The sequence below is a fragment of the Maniola jurtina genome, chromosome 21 (genome assembly GCF_905333055.1).
Source record: "Maniola jurtina chromosome 21, ilManJurt1.1, whole genome shotgun sequence".
Classification (NCBI taxonomy): Eukaryota; Metazoa; Arthropoda; class Insecta; order Lepidoptera; family Nymphalidae; genus Maniola; species Maniola jurtina.
The window spans coordinates 9627043-9646309 of record NC_060049.1 but is presented as its reverse complement, the minus strand read 5'-3'; the positions used below and the strand labels follow the sequence as shown (position 1 = coordinate 9646309).

The 19267-nt window shown below is 34.6% G+C and overlaps 3 protein-coding genes across 3 annotated transcripts in view; all 3 read left to right on the top strand.

Moving 5' to 3' along the window:
• The first annotated feature begins 4748 nt into the window (after positions 1 to 4748).
• LOC123876045 lies at positions 4749 to 7910 on the top strand. The gene is made up of 2 exons (XM_045922172.1): positions 4749 to 5017; positions 5636 to 7910. Exons 1-2 carry the CDS (start codon positions 4872 to 4874, stop codon positions 7908 to 7910), a joined length of 2421 nt encoding a protein of 806 aa, XP_045778128.1. The 5' UTR covers positions 4749 to 4871.
• A 67-nt stretch (positions 7911 to 7977) lies between these two features.
• Positions 7978 to 19267, top strand: part of LOC123876161 (myb/SANT-like DNA-binding domain-containing protein 3) — a 268506-nt gene continuing 257216 nt past the window's right edge. Inside the window, exon 1 of the transcript XR_006798273.1 lies at positions 7978 to 8438. The gene's annotated coding sequence lies outside the window, so the exon portion shown is untranslated. The remainder of the gene's footprint in view (positions 8439 to 19267) is intronic.
• LOC123876164 (ATP-dependent DNA helicase pfh1-like) lies at positions 17083 to 19248 on the top strand. The gene is made up of 2 exons (XM_045922328.1): positions 17083 to 17578; positions 17884 to 19248. The coding sequence occupies exons 1-2, from the start codon at positions 17463 to 17465 to the stop codon at positions 18323 to 18325; spliced, it is 558 nt and encodes a 185-aa protein (XP_045778284.1). The 5' UTR covers positions 17083 to 17462; the 3' UTR covers positions 18326 to 19248.

The window sequence follows — 19267 nt, the reverse complement described above, 5'->3', positions numbered from 1 at the left end:
GAACATCCAGTCTATAACCCAAAAGTACCTATTAAAGGGTCATACCCAAAATGAAGGGGACAACGTCCACAGCCTCATTGAAAAGGAAATCCAACGGAATAAAAAGGCTGGACCCATATACGCACCTTGTCAATACGTCACTTTAATAAAAAATTCGCGAAAAAAATTTTCAAAAGAAAAATAAAACCGACTTCAAAACCACAAACACTAAAAAGTAAAAAATAACTTTTGTTTAGCTACACTTGTAATGTGCCTAGGTATGAAGTCGAGCGAGCATATTGAAACAAAATTAGAAATCCAAGAGTGAAGCTCTAAAGTGAAAATTAAACTGAATTATTATAAGTTTCGCTGGCAGCGATGTTCACGACGTTACGCGTCGCGCTGCACATTATTCTTACCTACCCACTAAATTAAGTACTATATACTACCTACATTACCAATTTGTCATTATGCTGGTTTCTATAATTTTATTTTTATTGTATAGCTATAATTAATGAACTCAGTGCCCGGTAAAACCAACTGTGATTTTTGTGGCGCTGACTGTAACAAAAACTCTTTGTATATTTTTAATGTAAATAATAATAAATAATAATAATAAAAAAATAAACATTGGCTGTGCAAAGCATTGCCTGAAGACTGATTTACGAATGATTGTGATAATTGTACTTTGAAAAAGCTATTTCTATATGGATAATACAATCATTGTAAGGTTGTTTTGTTTCTATTGATTTTATTATTTTTAATTTTATAATTGCAGATTTCGACTCGAACGAGATTATTATGTTTATTTTCTGTGCCAAAGTGACTTAATACAAGTCTTTTGAAAATTAAAAAGTGTTTAATTTCACAGTTTTTTTTAATATAAAATGACTTATTTCGATATATGACACAATAGCATATTTTCAGTTTATTTTTGTAGCGCACTTTTTAGAAATAGGATAAAAACTGTACAATGATTTCAGAATAAAAGAGACTTAGGACGAAAACGGTCTTTAAAAAAAATAGTTTCAGTATAATATTGACTTAAATTGGGAACCTTTTTAAAAGCCTTAATTTTAGTTAAAAATATGCAACATACCATTTTTTTATTGATCATGTTTCACAAAAAATGAACTTAACTTAATATAAAAATCAAATAATTGATACGTTTTCATACAAAATTAATTAATTAAATCAGTTCAAAGTTGAAAGTTTGCAGTTTCAATACTTTGTTTTTGTTTTCCCAAAAAAATGTTTTTTTTGAGATACGTCACTACTATTCTGAAGGTGCGATATGGTGTCTATGACCGATGTCTCTCTCTTGTCGGTGATCTCGGTTAACTAGCATATCAAGTTGTTGTAAATTGTAATATTGTTTAATTATTAATTAAATCAATGATCTAAAGTTAACAGTGCACATTTTATTATTCGATTCTAAAATCAAAAGGTTAAAAGGGCCCGGAAAGCCCGATTAAATCAGCAGTTTTAAATCAAAGTTGTACATTGCCATTCTGAGTGAGGAAATTAAAACAGTAAATTTCTTCTAATATTACATTTTACTTTCATCTATATCTATACTATTATATACTAAGTCTGTGGAACAGATAAGTAAAGCAGACGAGTTTTGGCGTCGTATTTCGGAAATAAAAAAGGCGATTCATCTCAAATGTTTCCTTTACTGGCCTAATTTGCAAAAAAAATATTCATATTGCCACACAGCATTGCCAATGTGGGGCGGCTATTTTCTGCAATAAACTTAATGAAAACAAACATAAGAAACATGTTTTCCACTGAAACGTTAACTGGCCTACTTTTTACAAAAAGTAGCATAAAAAAACAGCGAACCTGCGCAAGAGCACCTTAGAATTTTTAACAAATATTTGTATAAGTTTCATTTGCCTGGCTGAATACAATGCCTGGTTTAATACAAGATATTGCTGAAGACAAAGCAGTTGTAAAAGGCCTAAAGTCTCATAAACGGAAAAATACGTTTAAATTTATTAAAAGTGACGTGTCAATAATAGATTTAACCGGTATTATAACCTTGCTTCCACAACCTAACTGCATACGTGAATTATACAAGTTTTCGAACAACATTGATGTGATTGAACAATAAATAATTTATAGTAAGTTATATCGAGGGTATAGCAAAAACCCAGTAAGTATTTCTTGGGATGGGTGAGATTTATTGGGTTTCACGGACTGCTAAAGCTCTCTTCAGACTTTTCAGGGGCGCCACAGTTTCGGTACAGTTAAAAAATATTGAAAAAAATTAAAAACTATTGAAGCCAATCAGTCTAGACTAGTAACTATATGTCGATGGGTGGTTGAAATCATCAACGACAGATTCAAGAGAGATTTCAAGATATTCAGAAGAATTTTCAATCGCGCCGCACTTAAACTTTAAATGATTTTAAAATAGCAGTAGCTATTACTAACCGCTTTCAAGAACCTTTCGATATGCACAGAAATTCATAGAAGCAATAAGAATGAATATAACTAAGCCAAATCTTCTGGCAGATTAGGTATATTGAAGAGAATAATATAAATCGTCAAAGAGTGACATTTAATAGAATGAATCTTAACAATCAACATTATACGGATGGATTTTCCTGTACTTACAAAAGATTTGATTATTATTGCAATAGGAACATATCACGTAAAACTGGCGCATATAAAGAGAACAGGAGTGTACGAAATTGAATGTTTCGACATTCAGAGATAATAATATAATTTAATAATGAGCAAAACATATTAATAAGGTGCAGAATCCACGCTTCAATCCACGCGCATAAATAACAGAGAGTTCAAATACTTATATACCTACTACGAAGAACATCCTTTACCACAAATGGGCCATCCTGTCACAAAGATGTAAAAAAGGGAATCTGTGAGAATGTCTCCAATAAATCCAATCATGTGGAGAAGTGGAATTATTATTTGAAAAGAATGGATTCAATTAAATTTGTAAAATCGGATTCCCAGCTGCAGCTCAGTCATGTGAGATGATTAAGCTGCATCGGATTCTTCATTACGGAAGAATCATTTAAAGCTCTAAAGCTAAAATCTGCGAGTGCTTCCCTAGAAAAGTCTGTAGTATGCTCGCTTGTATTTGACAAAATGGCCATTCGACAGCAAAAGGTTTTCAAAAATAAAAAGGTTGGTTTAGTTAATATTGGTACAGGGCCACAAGACGAAAAAGCAACGCAGTTTTTAGTGTTCGTGGTAGTATCGCTCACTGAAAACTGGAAAATACCTGTTGGGTATTTCCTGGTAGCTGGCATCAAAGCCGAAATGTGCTTGTGTGAAGCTGGAGTGAGAATTGTCATTTTGACATTTGATGGCTGTCAAGCCTCCTCTACACGCCTACAGATGCGTCCGCAGACATCATCTGCGGATGCGTCGTATGGGGGGGGGGGGGGGGGGGGGAGGAGTGTAATTTGTGCATCTGTTTATGTTTATTTAAGTTGTACATTGCCACTCTGAGTGAGGAAATTAAGTTAATTAATAAGTAAAGCAGACGAGTTTTGGCGTCGTATTTCGGAAATAAAAAAAGCGATTCATCTCAAATGTTTCCTTTACTGGCCTAATTTGCAAAAACAAATTCATATTGCCACACAGCATTGCCAATGTGGAGCGGCTATTTTCTGCAATAAACTTAATGAAAACAAACATAAGAAACATGTTTTCCACTGAAACGTTAACTGGCCTACTTTTTACAAAAAGTAGCATAAAAAAACAGCGAACCTGCGCAAGAGCACCTTAGAATTTTTAACAAATATTTGTATAAGTTTCATTTGCCTGGCTGAATACAATGCCTGGTTTAATACAAGATATTGCTGAAGACAAAGCAGTTGTAAAAGGCCTAAAGTCTCATAAACGGAAAAATACGTTTAAATTTATTAAAAGTGACGTGTCAATAATAGATTTAACCGGTATTATAACCTTGCTTCCACAACCACACCAGGCGCTCCAGGGGCGCCACAGTTTCGGTACAGTTAAAAAATATTGAAAAAAATTAAAAACTATTGAAGCCAATCAGTCTAGACTAGTAACTATATGTCGATGGGTGGTTGAAATCATCAACGACAGATTCAAGAGAGATTTCAAGATATTCAGAAGAATTTTCAATCGCGCCGCACTTAAACTTTAAATGATTTTAAAATAGCAGTAGCTATTACTAACCGCTTTCAAGAACCTTTCGATATGCACAGAAATTCATAGAAGCAATAAGAATGAATATAACTAAGCCAAATCTTCTGGCAGATTAGGTATATTGAAGAGAATAATATAAATCGTCAAAGAGTGACATTTAATAGAATGAACCTTAACAATCAACATTATACGGATGGATTTTCCTGTACTTACAAAAGATTTGATTATTATTGCAATAGGAACATATCACGTAAAACTGGCGCATATAAAGAGAATATAATATAATAATAATATATAATATAATTTAATAATGAGCAAAACATATTAATAAGGTGCAGAATGCAATCACGGCATGTGCGAAGTAGGACCTATTATACATAGGTACGTATTGTATTATTCTCTCTCTATTCTCTGCCCAGTCTCATTCCTAAAATAGTTTTTTTTTTTTAAATAGTACTCTGTCACCCTCTTTACCGTAAGCGCTCACATCAATCATGGAAAATCAGTCCACCATTACCATTCTTTAGATTTTGCATTTAACGAAAGAAATAAAAACAGACATAACAAGAGGTTTTTTCACCATCTGGAACCTAGATGGCGAGTTTTAGGTACCGTCAACTAAGGCGTCTTTACCTTTCTTTGTTATCTTTACCTACCACTGACTTGTATTAAGAAAAATAACTTTTATCAAAAACTACAAATAGAAGATATTTCATAGACACACTGGTAGATTTGTAATGAGTCACTGGTCACACATATTTTCTTTTACGCTGGTAACACTGTCAATTGACAAGTTATTAACGTTTGTCATTATTCGCGGGACAATTGTAACTGCAGATTCTGATCGAAATTTTCATTGTGTTTGTGAATTAACTTGGCCGAGGTAAGTAGAATTGATACAAATTATGTGTAACCTTCCTACGAAGACGTGGGTGCTGTTATCATGATCGTTTCTAAACAATTTTAAGAGAAATTTGTAAAGGTAATGATAGTTGGGGTTAGGTAAAGTTGCCACAGTTTCTATAGTGGCGTTTTTACCTGTAGCCAGGGTTGTCACTATTGTTGACAGGGTTGTTACCTACATAAATGAGAGAATTGTTTTATTTATTTACTGCGAGGACTTACAGGCTAATTACAAATTACCTAACAATAATATTACTATATAATATGTATAACACTTACTAGTAATATTATTATAGGTTCTTACAATCTAAACCGTTTCCGTGATGTAATGATTTTAAGCCACTGCCTGCTAATTCAGAGGTCGTGGGTTCAATTCTCGACGAGATACCTTTATATGGTACTTGGTTAGGTAAGTGGTAAGCTTAGTAAATTAGGGTTTTGCAAATTTCTCGTCTGACTAGGGTGGGCAGTGCCATAGCAACTCCCTTATTCGACGGCGGTGGCTACTTATCATCAAATGGACCGTCAGCCTGTCTGCTTCCCTTGGGGCGTAAAAAAACAATACTTGCTGGTACTTACCTGGTTTTCTTCATTTCAGATCAAATATGACTCGCCCTAAACCAAAAAAGCGGAACAGAAGAAAAATAGGAGCAAGGCCCTATAAGAATTATTCAGAGGAAATGCTCTTATTAGCGGTGGAAATGTTCCTTACCAAAAAGGTGTCATCTTATGACGCTGAAAAACAATTCGGTATACCACGCCGTACAATAGAAAAGCGGGCTAAAAATTTACATACCAGCAAACCAGGTCCACGATACCGATTCACGGAGGAAGAGGAGTCGCAATTTGTAAAAGTGCTTATTGTTGCCTCTGAATTTGGATGTCCATTAACACAGTTAGATTTCCGCATGATCGTATTCGATTACCTTAAAAAAAAAAATAAAGCCTACATTTTTAATGACAATCCTCCAGGTGACTGGTGGGTTAAGAACTTTTTGATAAGACACCATGACAAACTGACTGTGAGATCTACACAAAACATCAAAAAAGCAAGAGCCGAAAAATCCCTTCAAGATTTTCAGATATACTTTGAAAATTTGAAGAGCTGTGTTAAAGATTTGCCGGCAACTCACATACTAAATTACGATGAAACTAATGTCAGTGATGACCCAGGGGCAGTCAAATGCATTTTTCGCCGGGGAATCAAATATCCGGAAAGAACAGTCAACTACTCAAAAGGTTGTATTTCTGTAATGTTCTCAGGAACAGCCAGTGGTGATCTTTTAGCCCCGTACATCGTCTATAAATCTGAGAATATGTGGACACAATGGTGCGATGGAGGTCCAGAAGGGGCACGTTATAATCGAACTAAAAGTGGTTGGTTTGACTCGGCCATCTTTATAGATTGGTTTACGACCATAGTGATACCATGGGCTAAAAGTCTAGAAGGACCAAAGCTTGTCATAGGTGACAACTTATCAAGCCACATTAACTTAGAAGTCATAGAACTTTGCGAGCGTTACAATATAAGGTTCGTATTACTACCACCCAATTCAACGCATATAACACAGCCCCTCGACGTCGCATTCTTTGCCCCACTAAAACGAACTTGGAGAAAAATTCTTATGAAATACAAAATTGAAAATCCAAAGCAGACATCACTTAATAAAATGCACTTTCCGTTACTTTTAAAGCAGTTAATTCAAGACGGAAACTTAAATAATGCTGATAACTTAATCAGTGGATTTAGAGCAACTGGTATATTTCCATATAATCCACAGAAAGTATATTCAAAAATTCCAGAATATTGTGAAGAAATTACCCATGACATAGATAAATCCTTACTTGACTATCTAAAAGAGAACCGAAATCCAAATCCAATAAGAAGAATAAAAGGAAATAAAAAAATGAATGTAGCAGCAGGAAAATCAGTCACCAGCTCGGATATAAATAAAGATGTAACTAAAAAAAACAAACTGAACAGCACTAGTGAGTTGACAATCAAAACAAATTTTGCTGCTAACAGTGGTGAACAAGTAGTGGGAAACAAATTACCAGAAAAAAAGAGGCCTAAAATAACTATTCTTTCAGAAATAATAATACCCCCGAAGGCAGACGGCAATCAAAAATCACAAACAACGAAAAATGAACAAAGAAAAGCTAGAACATCTGATTTTACTACAAAAAGTGAAGAACCAAAAGCTGGACCATCCGGATTTATGATAAAAAGTAAAGAACAAAGAATTTCAAATAAAGATGTTAAAAAGAGGGGTATCAGAACCAAAAGACTCCACGACGATTCTACAGATTCAGATTCTGAATGCTCTATACAGTATGCAGATTCTTCGGATTATGATTTCAATGAAGACATGCAGGATTACTTATTAAAGCAACTGATAGAGGATCAGAAAATGAAGGAACAGGAAATAGAGGAACAGATTACCGAATTAGAAACAAATGTACATGGGACGGAAAGCTTGAGAAAAAGAAATTATGAAAGGAACGGAAAGGAGATGGTAAATGAATATGAAATAGAGCAAGACGCATGGGAAAAACAGGAGTTAGAGGAACAAATGAGTGAATTGGACACAAAAGGGACTGAGACAGAAAGCTTAAAAACAGAAATTAATGAAATGGGAGGACAGAAGATAGAACAAAAGGTAGTAAATAAATATGAAATCAAGCAAGACGCAAGAAACAAACAGGAAATAGACCAAGAAATAAACACTTTGGAAACAGAAGGACATGAGACAAAAAGCTTGAGAATAGGGAGTATTAAAGGTAATGAGACTTTATTAGAGGAGAGACAAAAAATGACTCAAACAGGACAGACAAAGCCAAAAGTTTATATATTGGACAATACATATTGGTAAAGTTTGAAAGCACCAAAAATACAAAAAAGTATTACTGCGGCCTGATTACGAATATTACCCAACGTGAAGGTATTTTTGCGAAATTTATGAGATTCAAAAACGGCGGGTTTTACTGGCCCACAGTTCCCGATACAAGTATTATATTTAAAAATGATATAGTGCAAATTTTACCCAATCCGTACAAAAACCGGCGTGGAATTTCATATTTTGACGTAAAATTTAAATACAAACTAGAATAGTAATTTGTTCATTAATAAATATCCAATAACATTTAAACTTGTTTTTTTTAATAATTAATAATAAGTTAAATTTATACAAACAAACATATTGATGAGATTGAAACTACTATAGTATAGCTGATATAATAATTATGCGACGGGTAGTGGTAGCTACAAGTTATAATCGCAAAAATAAATGAAATGCATAGGTACTTTGTTATAACTTGCAATTTTTACTATCGCATGCCATTTTCACAACTCTCCTTGCGAAAATCTAACTTGTGTTTGTGTTTTGTGATGTTTTTTTAAGGTACATTTTTTTAAATACATTTAACTGGTGGCAGCCCTAATAATAAATTACATTAGTATGAAAATTTCAATGGAATCAATGTCATCTTTACCTACCAGCCTGTGTTGCTAGTATATAGCTTTTTAGATTAAAGTACCCATACATACAGGGTGGTCAAAAAGTCGTGGATCAAACGAAATAGGGAGATAGAGGAGGTCATTTCCAGCAAAAAATATTTCTACAGCATGGCCTTATTTAAATTGCCCTAAGAGTTATGAATATTTTTGAGATTTTTAACAAAATACCAGATTCTCTTACAATTAGACTAATTTAAAAAAAAATGAGATAAAAGATAATAAAACAAACGATGCTGTGTCATTACTAGATAATGTATCAGCACTACAAACCTTCTATTGAGGCTCTGGGTGCCAAATTACAAGAGCAATTAATTTTTTTCCAAAACTTTTAAAGCGTTACCAAAAATTTAATGTCACTTTAAAAGCGCACTGTGAAAAAAAAATGTACTACGGAAAAGTGACCCTGTATCAGAAAAACTTGCTGATTTAATGCCAATTTAAATGAGGTATAACACATTACTCTTTGTTTCGTAATTCTGGTATTATAATTGTTTTTTCATATCAAGGTGCAAATTTCAGTATATTATTTTTATCATGCTGCTAGTTAAACTGCTAGTTTTTTGTATGTTGGAATGCTAGAAACATCACTGTGCTTGTCACACTTAAAATCTGTGAAAAGAATAGAAACTCTTCACTACCACCTCGTGCCAGAACCACCCAGAACTACCCAGAACGCCCGTCTTGCAAGTAGTTCATCTTTTCTAGGAAACAAAAGGATAAAGAAACTATGCCTCTCGTTCACACTAATCATCATTTCTATTTGCATTGTTGGAATAAGGAAGGATGTGAAAGAGAGGCATAGTTTTTATATCCTTTTGTTTCCTAGAAAAGAGGGCGTTCTGGATAGTTCTGGCACGTGGTGGTACTGAACAGTTTCTGTTCTTTTCACAAATTTTAAGTGTGACAAGCACAGTGATGTTTCTAGCATTCCAACGTACAAAAAACTAGCAGTTTAACTAGCAGCATGATAATCTTCAAAATTATTTTGAATTAAACTAATCTACTGAAATTTGCACCTTGATATGAAAAAACAATTATAATACCAGAATTACGAAACAAAGAGTAATGTGTTATACCTCATTTAAATTGGCATTAAATCAGCAAGTTTTTCTGATACAGGGTCACTTTTCCGTAGTACATTTTTTTTTCACAGTGCGCTTTTAAAGTGACATTAAATTTTTGGTAACGCTTTAAAAGTTTTGGAAAAAAATTAATTGCTCTTGTAATTTGGCACCCAGAGCCTCAATAGAAGGTTTGTAGTGCTGATACATTATCTAGTAATGACACAGCATCGTTTGTTTTATTATTTTTTATCTCATTTTTTTTAAATTAGTCTAATTGTAAGAGAATCTGGTATTTTGTTAAAAATCTCAAAAATATTCATAACTCTTAGGGCAATTTAAATAAGGCCATGCTGTAGAAATATTTTTTGCTGGAAATGTCCTCCTCTATCTCCCTATTGCGTTTGATCCACGACTTTTTGACCACCCTGTATAAACTGAGAAAGTAAAGCGGAATGGTATCTTTACCAATTTCAGTTAAAAAGGCTTCATTCTAATGAGAATTACTGTAAAGGTAAAGTTGCCAATTTTGTGGCTTCTTTACCTGTACCATGCTTATGGTACTACTTTAGCGGTTTTACAGTTATATGTCGCAGGGAATTATAAAGCAACAGAGAAGCACTAAAGACATCGATTAAAAATCTTAGCTTAATCCTAAATGTTTATTTTTTCGATTTATTAAGTTTTTTCTTCAAAATTATGGTAAAGATGCCGTGGTTGACGGTAGGTAGGTAGATACCATTTGCCTCTGTTCTACGTTTGTTCTCTTTCGGGACGTTTCTAAAGTTACTTGTAGTCACTATAATTTATCATAGATAGAATGTGAAGAACTCATTTCTTGAAATTGCTATGGCAACACTGAACTGTAGAGCTTAGTCTATGGTTATAAAATGCAGGACCAATCAAAGGTCGTAAATGGACCGCAAATCGTAAAACTGGGACCGCATGGGACTAACGACCGACATTTTGTTTTTGATTTCCAACCATAGAGTTGTCCAACGTATTTTAGTGGAGTTTAGTGAATCTTGCAAAATTATTTTGTGTTAAAAATTTAAAATCAGCCTATACAAAAGACATTTGCTGTGTATATGTTACGGGCAACGTGATTAACTGGGCATTATTAATAAGGACCGGCCATTATTAATGGAACAAGCACGGCACTTATTGGAATTAGGTAGAAAGAATATTTATTCAAGACACGAGCGCGAAGAAGCGATCGAATATCTATCTAGTCTCGTAGAATCAGGTCATCAATTTCCAGATAGTGTATTATTCGATTTCTTATTACTTATCGGTGGTGCTAACAGCGTAGCGGAGGTTGGACGTACTGATTATTTCGAAAGATACATCGAAGTGTTGCGTTTGATGTTTTCTTAAAATTTCGGACGAAGGTAAGCCTCGTACACGTGGACAGGTAGCTGCAGGCTCATCCGAGTCATCAGGAAGTAGAACTAGGGTTCAGACTAGAGCATCAAGATCCAGAAGTAGATCTGCAAGAAGGAGACCTTCTTCTACTCCAGTTAAGGAAAAAGTTCCAAAACAAGTTAAATCAACTAAACAATTAGAAGTTCAATTACCATCTACGTCACAGGAACAACAACCAGAAATTCAGTCACCGTCCGCGTCACAGGTAACTTTGACAGCAGCATCTCAAGTTTTACCAGTAGTGGAAGTTTTATATAAACAGACTAGTTCATCTTCTGATTCACCTTCGTTGAGTGCCATAGCATCACCTTCTTCTGGTGACTCTATTGTTGATAAAACGAAACAATTGTCTCTGACCGGTGTCACCGTACCAATTGAAGAGTACCGGAGAGAGAAGAACGCACGTATTAGGATTGAAAAGTGTTTAGCGAAAGCGAAACAAGAAATCATAAGATTAAAGATGGCTGAGGAACAACAACAACAACAACAACTTCCTGTTGCTTTACAACAACAATTCACAAATTTTATGAACGGTTTAGAAAATACATTTAAAACTTTTTTAGCCAATGCTCAAACGCGTATTGACGATAGTTTGAGAACGTTTGGTGCTTCCGTTCAACATCTCCCGCAAAGTACGAACATCAACATACAAGGTGGTGTTGAAGCAATGATGGTTCATACCAGTTCTTATAGTAACTGAGGGCAACATCATAATATTCTACTTTCCCATCAATATGTCGATCGCGACTTGCTTATTGATTGTTTAAACGCGTGTGGTTCGATCAGATTCACTACTACTGCAGGTAGAGACGAAATAAGAGCTTCATTCAATAATTTGCAGAAGTATAATGTTCGCAATCATATTAGATTCCCTGAGTCTGAGACTGGGGTTTTCGTGAATATAAATAGTAGACTGATTTCTTTATACATTTCAAGATTACTTAATGCGTGTGATTTCGGTGAACGTTCATTAGAACATACTGAAAACACAGCCCAAAGACGGTTCTCATCAGTTGATGATGCAAAACAAGCGTTTTATACCTCTCTTCGTAACTTAAACACTTCGGTAGTCAGAGCAAATGTTCCAGATAGAGTCCACGATGTGTATGACAGACAAACTTTTGAATCAACTTTTGGTCTTCATTGGACCATTTAAAATTCAGTACAATGTAGTCTCAATTAGATTAATTTTAAACATTAATTAGATTTAATTCAACAATGCCGCTTGTGAAAGAATATTTAGTCAAGTAAATGACGTTAAAACAAAGAAAAGGAATAAGTTAATTACAAGAACCATAAAGGGAAATATTCTTGCTCAGCAATCCATACACCGGAGTGGAACAAGCTGTGTGGATTTTATACCATCCAAGGACATGATAAAAAAAATGACTGCAGCCATATACGAGAAAGAAGTTGTTATTTTAGATGATTGATTTTAAATAAAAAATATCGAAAAATCATAGCATTTTCTCTTTATTTTGCACGGTAATTTACAAGGTATTTTTTAAATCTATACACGGTAATTTGGAGCTGAAACACCGTATTTCTAACCTGTCAACACGGTAGTGTATAATTTTAAACTGGTAACACTGGTTGGGAGAGTTAATAATTGTTTCTTTGGTGTTCTGATGTAAAATTTTTGATTGTTAGTGAAGTGCTTATGTGCCAGTTACTACTATTAATTGATATTTTGCTAATTTCCTTCGAAGTGATTGATTATCAGGGGGCATTTGGAAACTTGGTAATTATTATTAAACGACATACTTTCTAACATATTTTTTAATATTTTTAAATCTGTGCCTTTGGGTAGACTTCGGACAGGATGTCCGATGTCTCCCCATTGTGCCATATTTTAAAGATATTACGTTCATTATGTCTGAAAGATTATTTTTTGTTGCAGATAAAAATAAAAAGATGCCCAGATGCTACAAAAGAAAAACTGACCGTATATTTTCACCCGAAGCATTGAGAGAAGCTATAAAAGATGTACGAATAAATAATTTGAGTATAAGAAAGAGTGCTGCTAAACATGGTATTAGCAAATCAAGACTTTTTGATTATTTTAAAAAGACTAAACATCAGAATATTATTGAAACAGTTGATTTAACAACGAATTTCAGGAAAAGCCAAGTTTTCCCTCCATCCATGGAAGCTTCTTTAGCTGAATATTTAATTAAATGCTCATCAATGTTTCATGGCCTCACACCTAAAGCTACAAGACGCTTAGCTTATGAGTATGCAGAAAGAAATGGTATTAAATATCCACAAAAATGGAAAGAATCTAAATGTGCTGGTCCTGATTGGTTCTCATCATTTTTAAAACGTAACCCTAATCTTTCAATACGGACACCTGAAGCTACAAGTCTTGCACGAATGACAAGTTTTAATCGAGCAACTGTAGCAGAATTTCAAAATAAACTTCAAGATGTTATAACAAGATATAATTTCACACCCTCCCAGATTTATAACCTTGATGAAACTGGGATCACCACAGTGCAGCGTGTTCCAAAAGTCGTTGCTCAGAAAGGGCAGCACCAACTAGGACAAGTGACCTCTAGAGAAAGAGGAGAGTTGGTAACGCAGGTAGGAATCATAAGCGCAGCTGGTCATGCGTTACCACCGGTTTGGGTATTTCCTCGCCACCGGTTTGATTAAAAAAAAATGATGCAGGGAATCCCAGAGACATCAGGATTTGGCTTGGCATACCCTTCTGGCTGGATGACCAGCCAGAACTTTTTGAAGGTACTAGAATATTTTGTTCAGAATGTACATTGTTCCGTTGAGAATAAAGTCTTGTTAATCATGGACAACCATGACTCTCATTTGTCCATCGATGGATTGAATTTTTGCAAGACAAATAGGATTGTTATCCTTACGCTACCACCACACACATCCAACAAGCTTCAACCATTGGACAGAACTGTGTTTGGGCCATTTAAGACTTTTTACAATAGTGGTCTTGATTCATGGATATTAGCACACCCAGGACAAACTGTTAGTATTTATGACATCCCACAAATTTATCTTCAGGCTTGGGATAGAGCTGCTAATCCTACAAATATAAAATCTGGATTTAGATGTACTGGTATTTGGCCCTTTGATAAAAATATATTTACGGAACAAGATTTTTTATCATCTTATGTGTCAGATCGACCAGAGAGTCATCAGTCTTATATGCCAGAAACACCTGAAAATAATGATGAATGTGTCTCACCTTCACTAATTGGACAACTTATTGCATTAGATCGACCCAATGACGATGACAATAATGGACAAACACCAGCAATTCCTACAGGTGTTAGGACCCCATCAAGGACTCCATCAATTTCCTCAACTCATAGTGCTGATCTGAATATTGATTTGCCATCAACTAGTTCTCATGTTCCAGGAACATCTAAAACTCTTAATAAAGTAGAAGTAGGAATTGGAAAAAAAATCGCAACTTCAAGTTGTCAAAAGTCCACTGATTCATACGTTTCCCTGCAGCAAATCAGTCCTTTTCCTAAAGCAGCTCCACGGAAATCAAATATTAATAATCGAGGACGACGTAAGGGTAGGTGCATGATAGCCACTGATACCCCTGAAAAGGAGGCAATTGAAGCTGCAAAAAAAGCAAGCACGTTGAAAAAGTCTTCAAAAAAGATGATTAAGAAGAAGGTACTACAAGAAAAGGTTGTAAAAACGGTTCCGCAAGAAACATCATCAGATGAGTCAATTGACCAACAAATCTCTTCTAGTGAGAGTGAATACAACACTGATGACGATGAACTCGAAGACTGCAGTGCTGATACTTTAAGGAATGTGCCTGAAGGAAGGTTTATAATAGTTAAGGTCTATGGATGTGGAAAACAATCAGGTCGTAACTATGCAGCAAAGGTTGTTAAAAAAGCTGCTGGAGGTTATAATGTTGAGTTTTATAAAAGGAAAATGCCTTCTAATCGGTTTGTGCAAACAAATGAAGAAGAAGCTTTTGTAACCATTACAACTAAACCAATTTTATACCTAAAAAATTAATATGTATAAAGTCTCCAATTATGTTAAAATATACTTCAATAGTTGTGATTTCATAATAGATGTTAACCTTAGAAAACCTAATTGTTATTTAATAAGACTAATTTAAGTAAAAATCGTCCGAAGTCTACCCGGTCTCCCCTATCGTTTACGAAGGTAAAAACTCGAGTGGGCAAACCAATACACCTACGAATTTAGTAATGAAGCTATGTCAACCTTACCTAGGGGTAGGCAGGAGTGTGGTCACAGATAATTATTATACCAGCGTCGACTTAGCGCAACAATTATTGCAAAACGATACGCATCTAATTGGTACATAACGCAGAAAGAGGAAAGGATTGCCGAAAAAAGTTGTTCAAGAAAAATTGAACAAAGGTGAAATGATCGCTTTAGAAAACAATGACGGTATTCTTATACTCAAATGGAAAGACAAGCGTGATGTACTAGCTTTGTCGACAAAACACTCTGTTGGTTTTGTTACTGTTACGAGCAAAAGGAACCGTAACAAGAAAGTTATGAAACCTACCCTGATTGCTGATTACAACAAACACAAATGCTCCATAGATTTATCAGATCAAATGGCAAGCTATGCCAATCCTGCCAGAAGAAGTATCCGTTGGTTCCAGAAGCTAGCCATAGAACTGTTATTTTCGACTGCTGTCACAAACGCTTTTATAATTTACAAAACTCATAAGCGGCTTAGCAGCAAGAAGTACACCATAAGAAGTAGAGTCTGAAGATCCAAAGGCAAATGAAAATACAAGGTCTCGTTACCAACCTCATACTTCAACTCGTAAAAGAAAATACTGTCAAGATGATTTTGAGAATGAAATTCTCCAAACTTTGAAAAATTCAGAAAACAGACACGTTTCATTTTTTAAATCAATTTTACCGTTTCTGGAAAAACTAGATGACCAGCAAACATTGACTTATCAAAGTCGCGTAATGCAAATATTGACAGATTTCAAGCAACCCACATATCAATACAATCAACCGTCATACAGCGGCTACCAAACATTTCAAAGTGGCTACGAAAGACCACAACAAACTACAGCAACTTATCAAACAACTCGCAATCCATCATCTGCAAGCATCCATGGCCAGACTTCGCCAAATCCATCCATAGAAGACATTTCACATCATTTAAGCGCTGTCTTATCAAACACACAGGAGTCCGAATACGATTTTTCTTAATCGAATAGTAAAGTTTGTTTGTATCGGAATTTATAAACCGAAATTAAAATTTCATGAAGCTTTTGTGACAAAGACAATAAACAAACTTTAACTTAACTAACTTTAGACTTTATTTAAACAATTTTCTAAAATATTCTAAAAATAATTAAACATTTTGATTTATGATAAGTATGTTTTATTTCTTACCTGATAGTAAAACCAAGCATCTCCATAGGTTCAACAGGTTTTCTGAACACATATTGTTTTTGTAAACGAGGTGCTATCTTGGTAAGTAGTTCTTCAAAAGTTGATACGGTCATTCTAAAATATTCAAAAAATTTCTCATTTCCACTTAATTTTAGTTCCATATATTTCCTTTGGAAATGGCCTCCGTCTGGGTTCATTGTAAAAATATCCGTAATATATATATGTTCGTCCTGTTGACACACACATCAGGCGATTATTTATCCGACATTAATATTGGAAACTGGTTATAGGAAAGAATAGAATTTCTGAAATGTCACAAAAATTGCTGAATTTTAAAATTACCAGATGCTAATAAATGTTCACCGGACATTGCTTTGGAAAATAATTTCCTAAACAATTTTTTTTTAAAGAATATTAGCCATGCTAATTATGACTAGTACTCCCCTTTCCCCTCCAATTAAGCGTTAAGCTTGTGCCAGGAGTCGGTATGACAATAGTGCAACGGGTGGGCTTTGAACCGCCGAATTTTCGGAATTCAGTCCGCTCCTCAACCGTTGAGCGATCGAGGCTCAGTCTATCTTTTAAACTTACTTTCTTTTAAAGATTTTAAATAGGTAGAACAATGCGATTATACGAAAACTCGAATGTGGAAGTTGGTGAACCGATAAAAATACACAAATCAAAACCTTACAAAAACTAATAAAAACCCAAAACTATTAAAAAATATCATAAAGAGAATGACCGCATTATCAAAATAACACAAACTATTCAAAAAGATCTGAACGGGGATGACGAAGGATTATTACTATTTATTACTGGTGGAGCAGGAAGCGGCAAGTCTTTTGTCCTGAAATTGCTGGTAGAGCATATCAAGCGATGCTATGCTCCTACTGTAGACTTACTACTTAAACCAACTTTCGTGGTAGTAGCATCCCTAACTGGAGTTGCCGCTCGAAAAATATTCGGTAAAATCCTACACTCAGTTTTTTTATTTGTCCATTGAAAAACGAAATGCTAGAGCATACCCTCGAATGACTGGGCACAGATTAGAACAAGAGAGAAGAAAATGGCGCTACATTCGTTGGTTAATTATTATCGACGAGTTCTCAATGGTCTCCTACGAGAACTTACGTATGATCCATTTGAGGTTCTTATCCCGACTGAATTACAGTAAAAACATAATATTACAAACTAACATGTTATCATCATAATAACCCAAAAAAATTCACATCTGATAATTTTATTTTATTTTTTGGTACAATTATATACAAAACATTTACTTTAATAATATTATTTTAATCACTTTAATTATTTTAATTTTTCATTATTTTAATTTTAAATTTTAATTATTACATTTTAATATTACTTTTAATTTACGTAATTTAATTTGTACAAAATTATGGACACAATTATTATCGTCTGAAATAAAATATTTTTATTTATTTATTTAAGGTTACAAGAATTTAAAAACAATGACCTAATATTCGGAGGATTAAACGTATTGGTCTTTGGTGACATCATGCAATTACCACCTGTGAAGGGCAGTTGGTGTTTTATAGAACCAGCATGGTGCTCGGCAGAAATCAACTTATGGCACCAATTTTGTTTCTGCGAATTGACAATAAACATGCGTCAACGAAATGATCAGGATTTTATAGACCTACTCAATCATTTACGATGTGGAGAGCTTACAACTGCAGAATTAGATCAGTTGTGTGAGCGACGAAGGAACGAATTAACGGGGGACTTTGCGGATGGTGCCGTGGTTCGCATCTATCCCACCGTCAAACAAGTTGACGAGTACAACAGTAAAATGACCGCTGCTAATGCATCATTAAACCGGATGTACAAGATACACGCGATTGATGAATCACAGAAGTGTTGTAAATTCTAACTTCATAATATATTTTTTTGGGGTTTTACCAATACTGAACCACAAATACTTCAGTACTCATTTTACTAGGAAAGACGTCAAAACACTCGTTTCGATACTGCGATATATTGATATAACATTCCACACATGCCAACGCAGGACTCAGCATCTACCAAAATCTTATTATGTAAAACGAATAACGTCCTTGCAAATTCATCGACGCCCAAGCCCAAATCTTTGGGAGCTATGCAGAGGTTCTTTTTACTATGCAGACAAGGGATAAGACCGGATTTTTCGAGATTCCGACGGGAGCGAAGCCCCGTCTTTACAAAAAAAAAAAAACAAAATAATAATTCCAACAAACTCCAAAAATGGAAACACATGTGGAACATTCATCTTTTTTTATATATCCAGTGGGTTTACATTCAATAAAGCGAAGTTCTTGGAACCACTTTTCTGCTCAATCATTTGACACAAATTTTGTCTACAAAAATAATGAACACGGACCAAATACAAGTCCTATCTAACCAGATAGAACAACAAAAACAAATCGCTGAACTGATAAAATTGCTTACAAAAACCAACAATGCTACGCAACGTCAACACCAACTGAACACAATGGAACAGAGTTGGAAGCAATCTTAACAAACAAGGCTAGTAAACTTGCAATCATAAATGTATTCAATTGGCGACGAGAAATATAAAGAACATTTAAAAAAATGTGAATTTACATTGTGTTTATAATATTATTAAATTGGCAAAAATGGAAAGTTTTTTTAACATTAAACATTGTTAAAATGCACGTACAATTTAATCCATTTAACCATTCATTTAATTTTTTTTCTCTCTCGTCTGGCTTTACAAAGATTAGCTAATGTCAAGTTTGTAGTAATTTGCAAAAAGTTAATCAAACCATACAAGTATGGACCCCGTCCGCGCCGGCGCTCGCCGACACACGCACGT

Coding starts and splice junctions, on each gene's coding strand:
- LOC123876045 (XM_045922172.1), top strand. CDS start 4,872: ATGAGTCACTGGTCACACATATTTTCTTTTACGCTGGTAACACTGTCA. Junction 5,018..5,635: donor TGTGAATTAACTTGGCCGAG/GTAAGTAGAATT, acceptor TCTTCATTTCAG/ATCAAATATGACTCGCCCTA.
- LOC123876164 (XM_045922328.1), top strand. CDS start 17,463: ATGACTGGGCACAGATTAGAACAAGAGAGAAGAAAATGGCGCTACATT. Junction 17,579..17,883: donor TTACGTATGATCCATTTGAG/GTTCTTATCCCG, acceptor TATTTATTTAAG/GTTACAAGAATTTAAAAACA.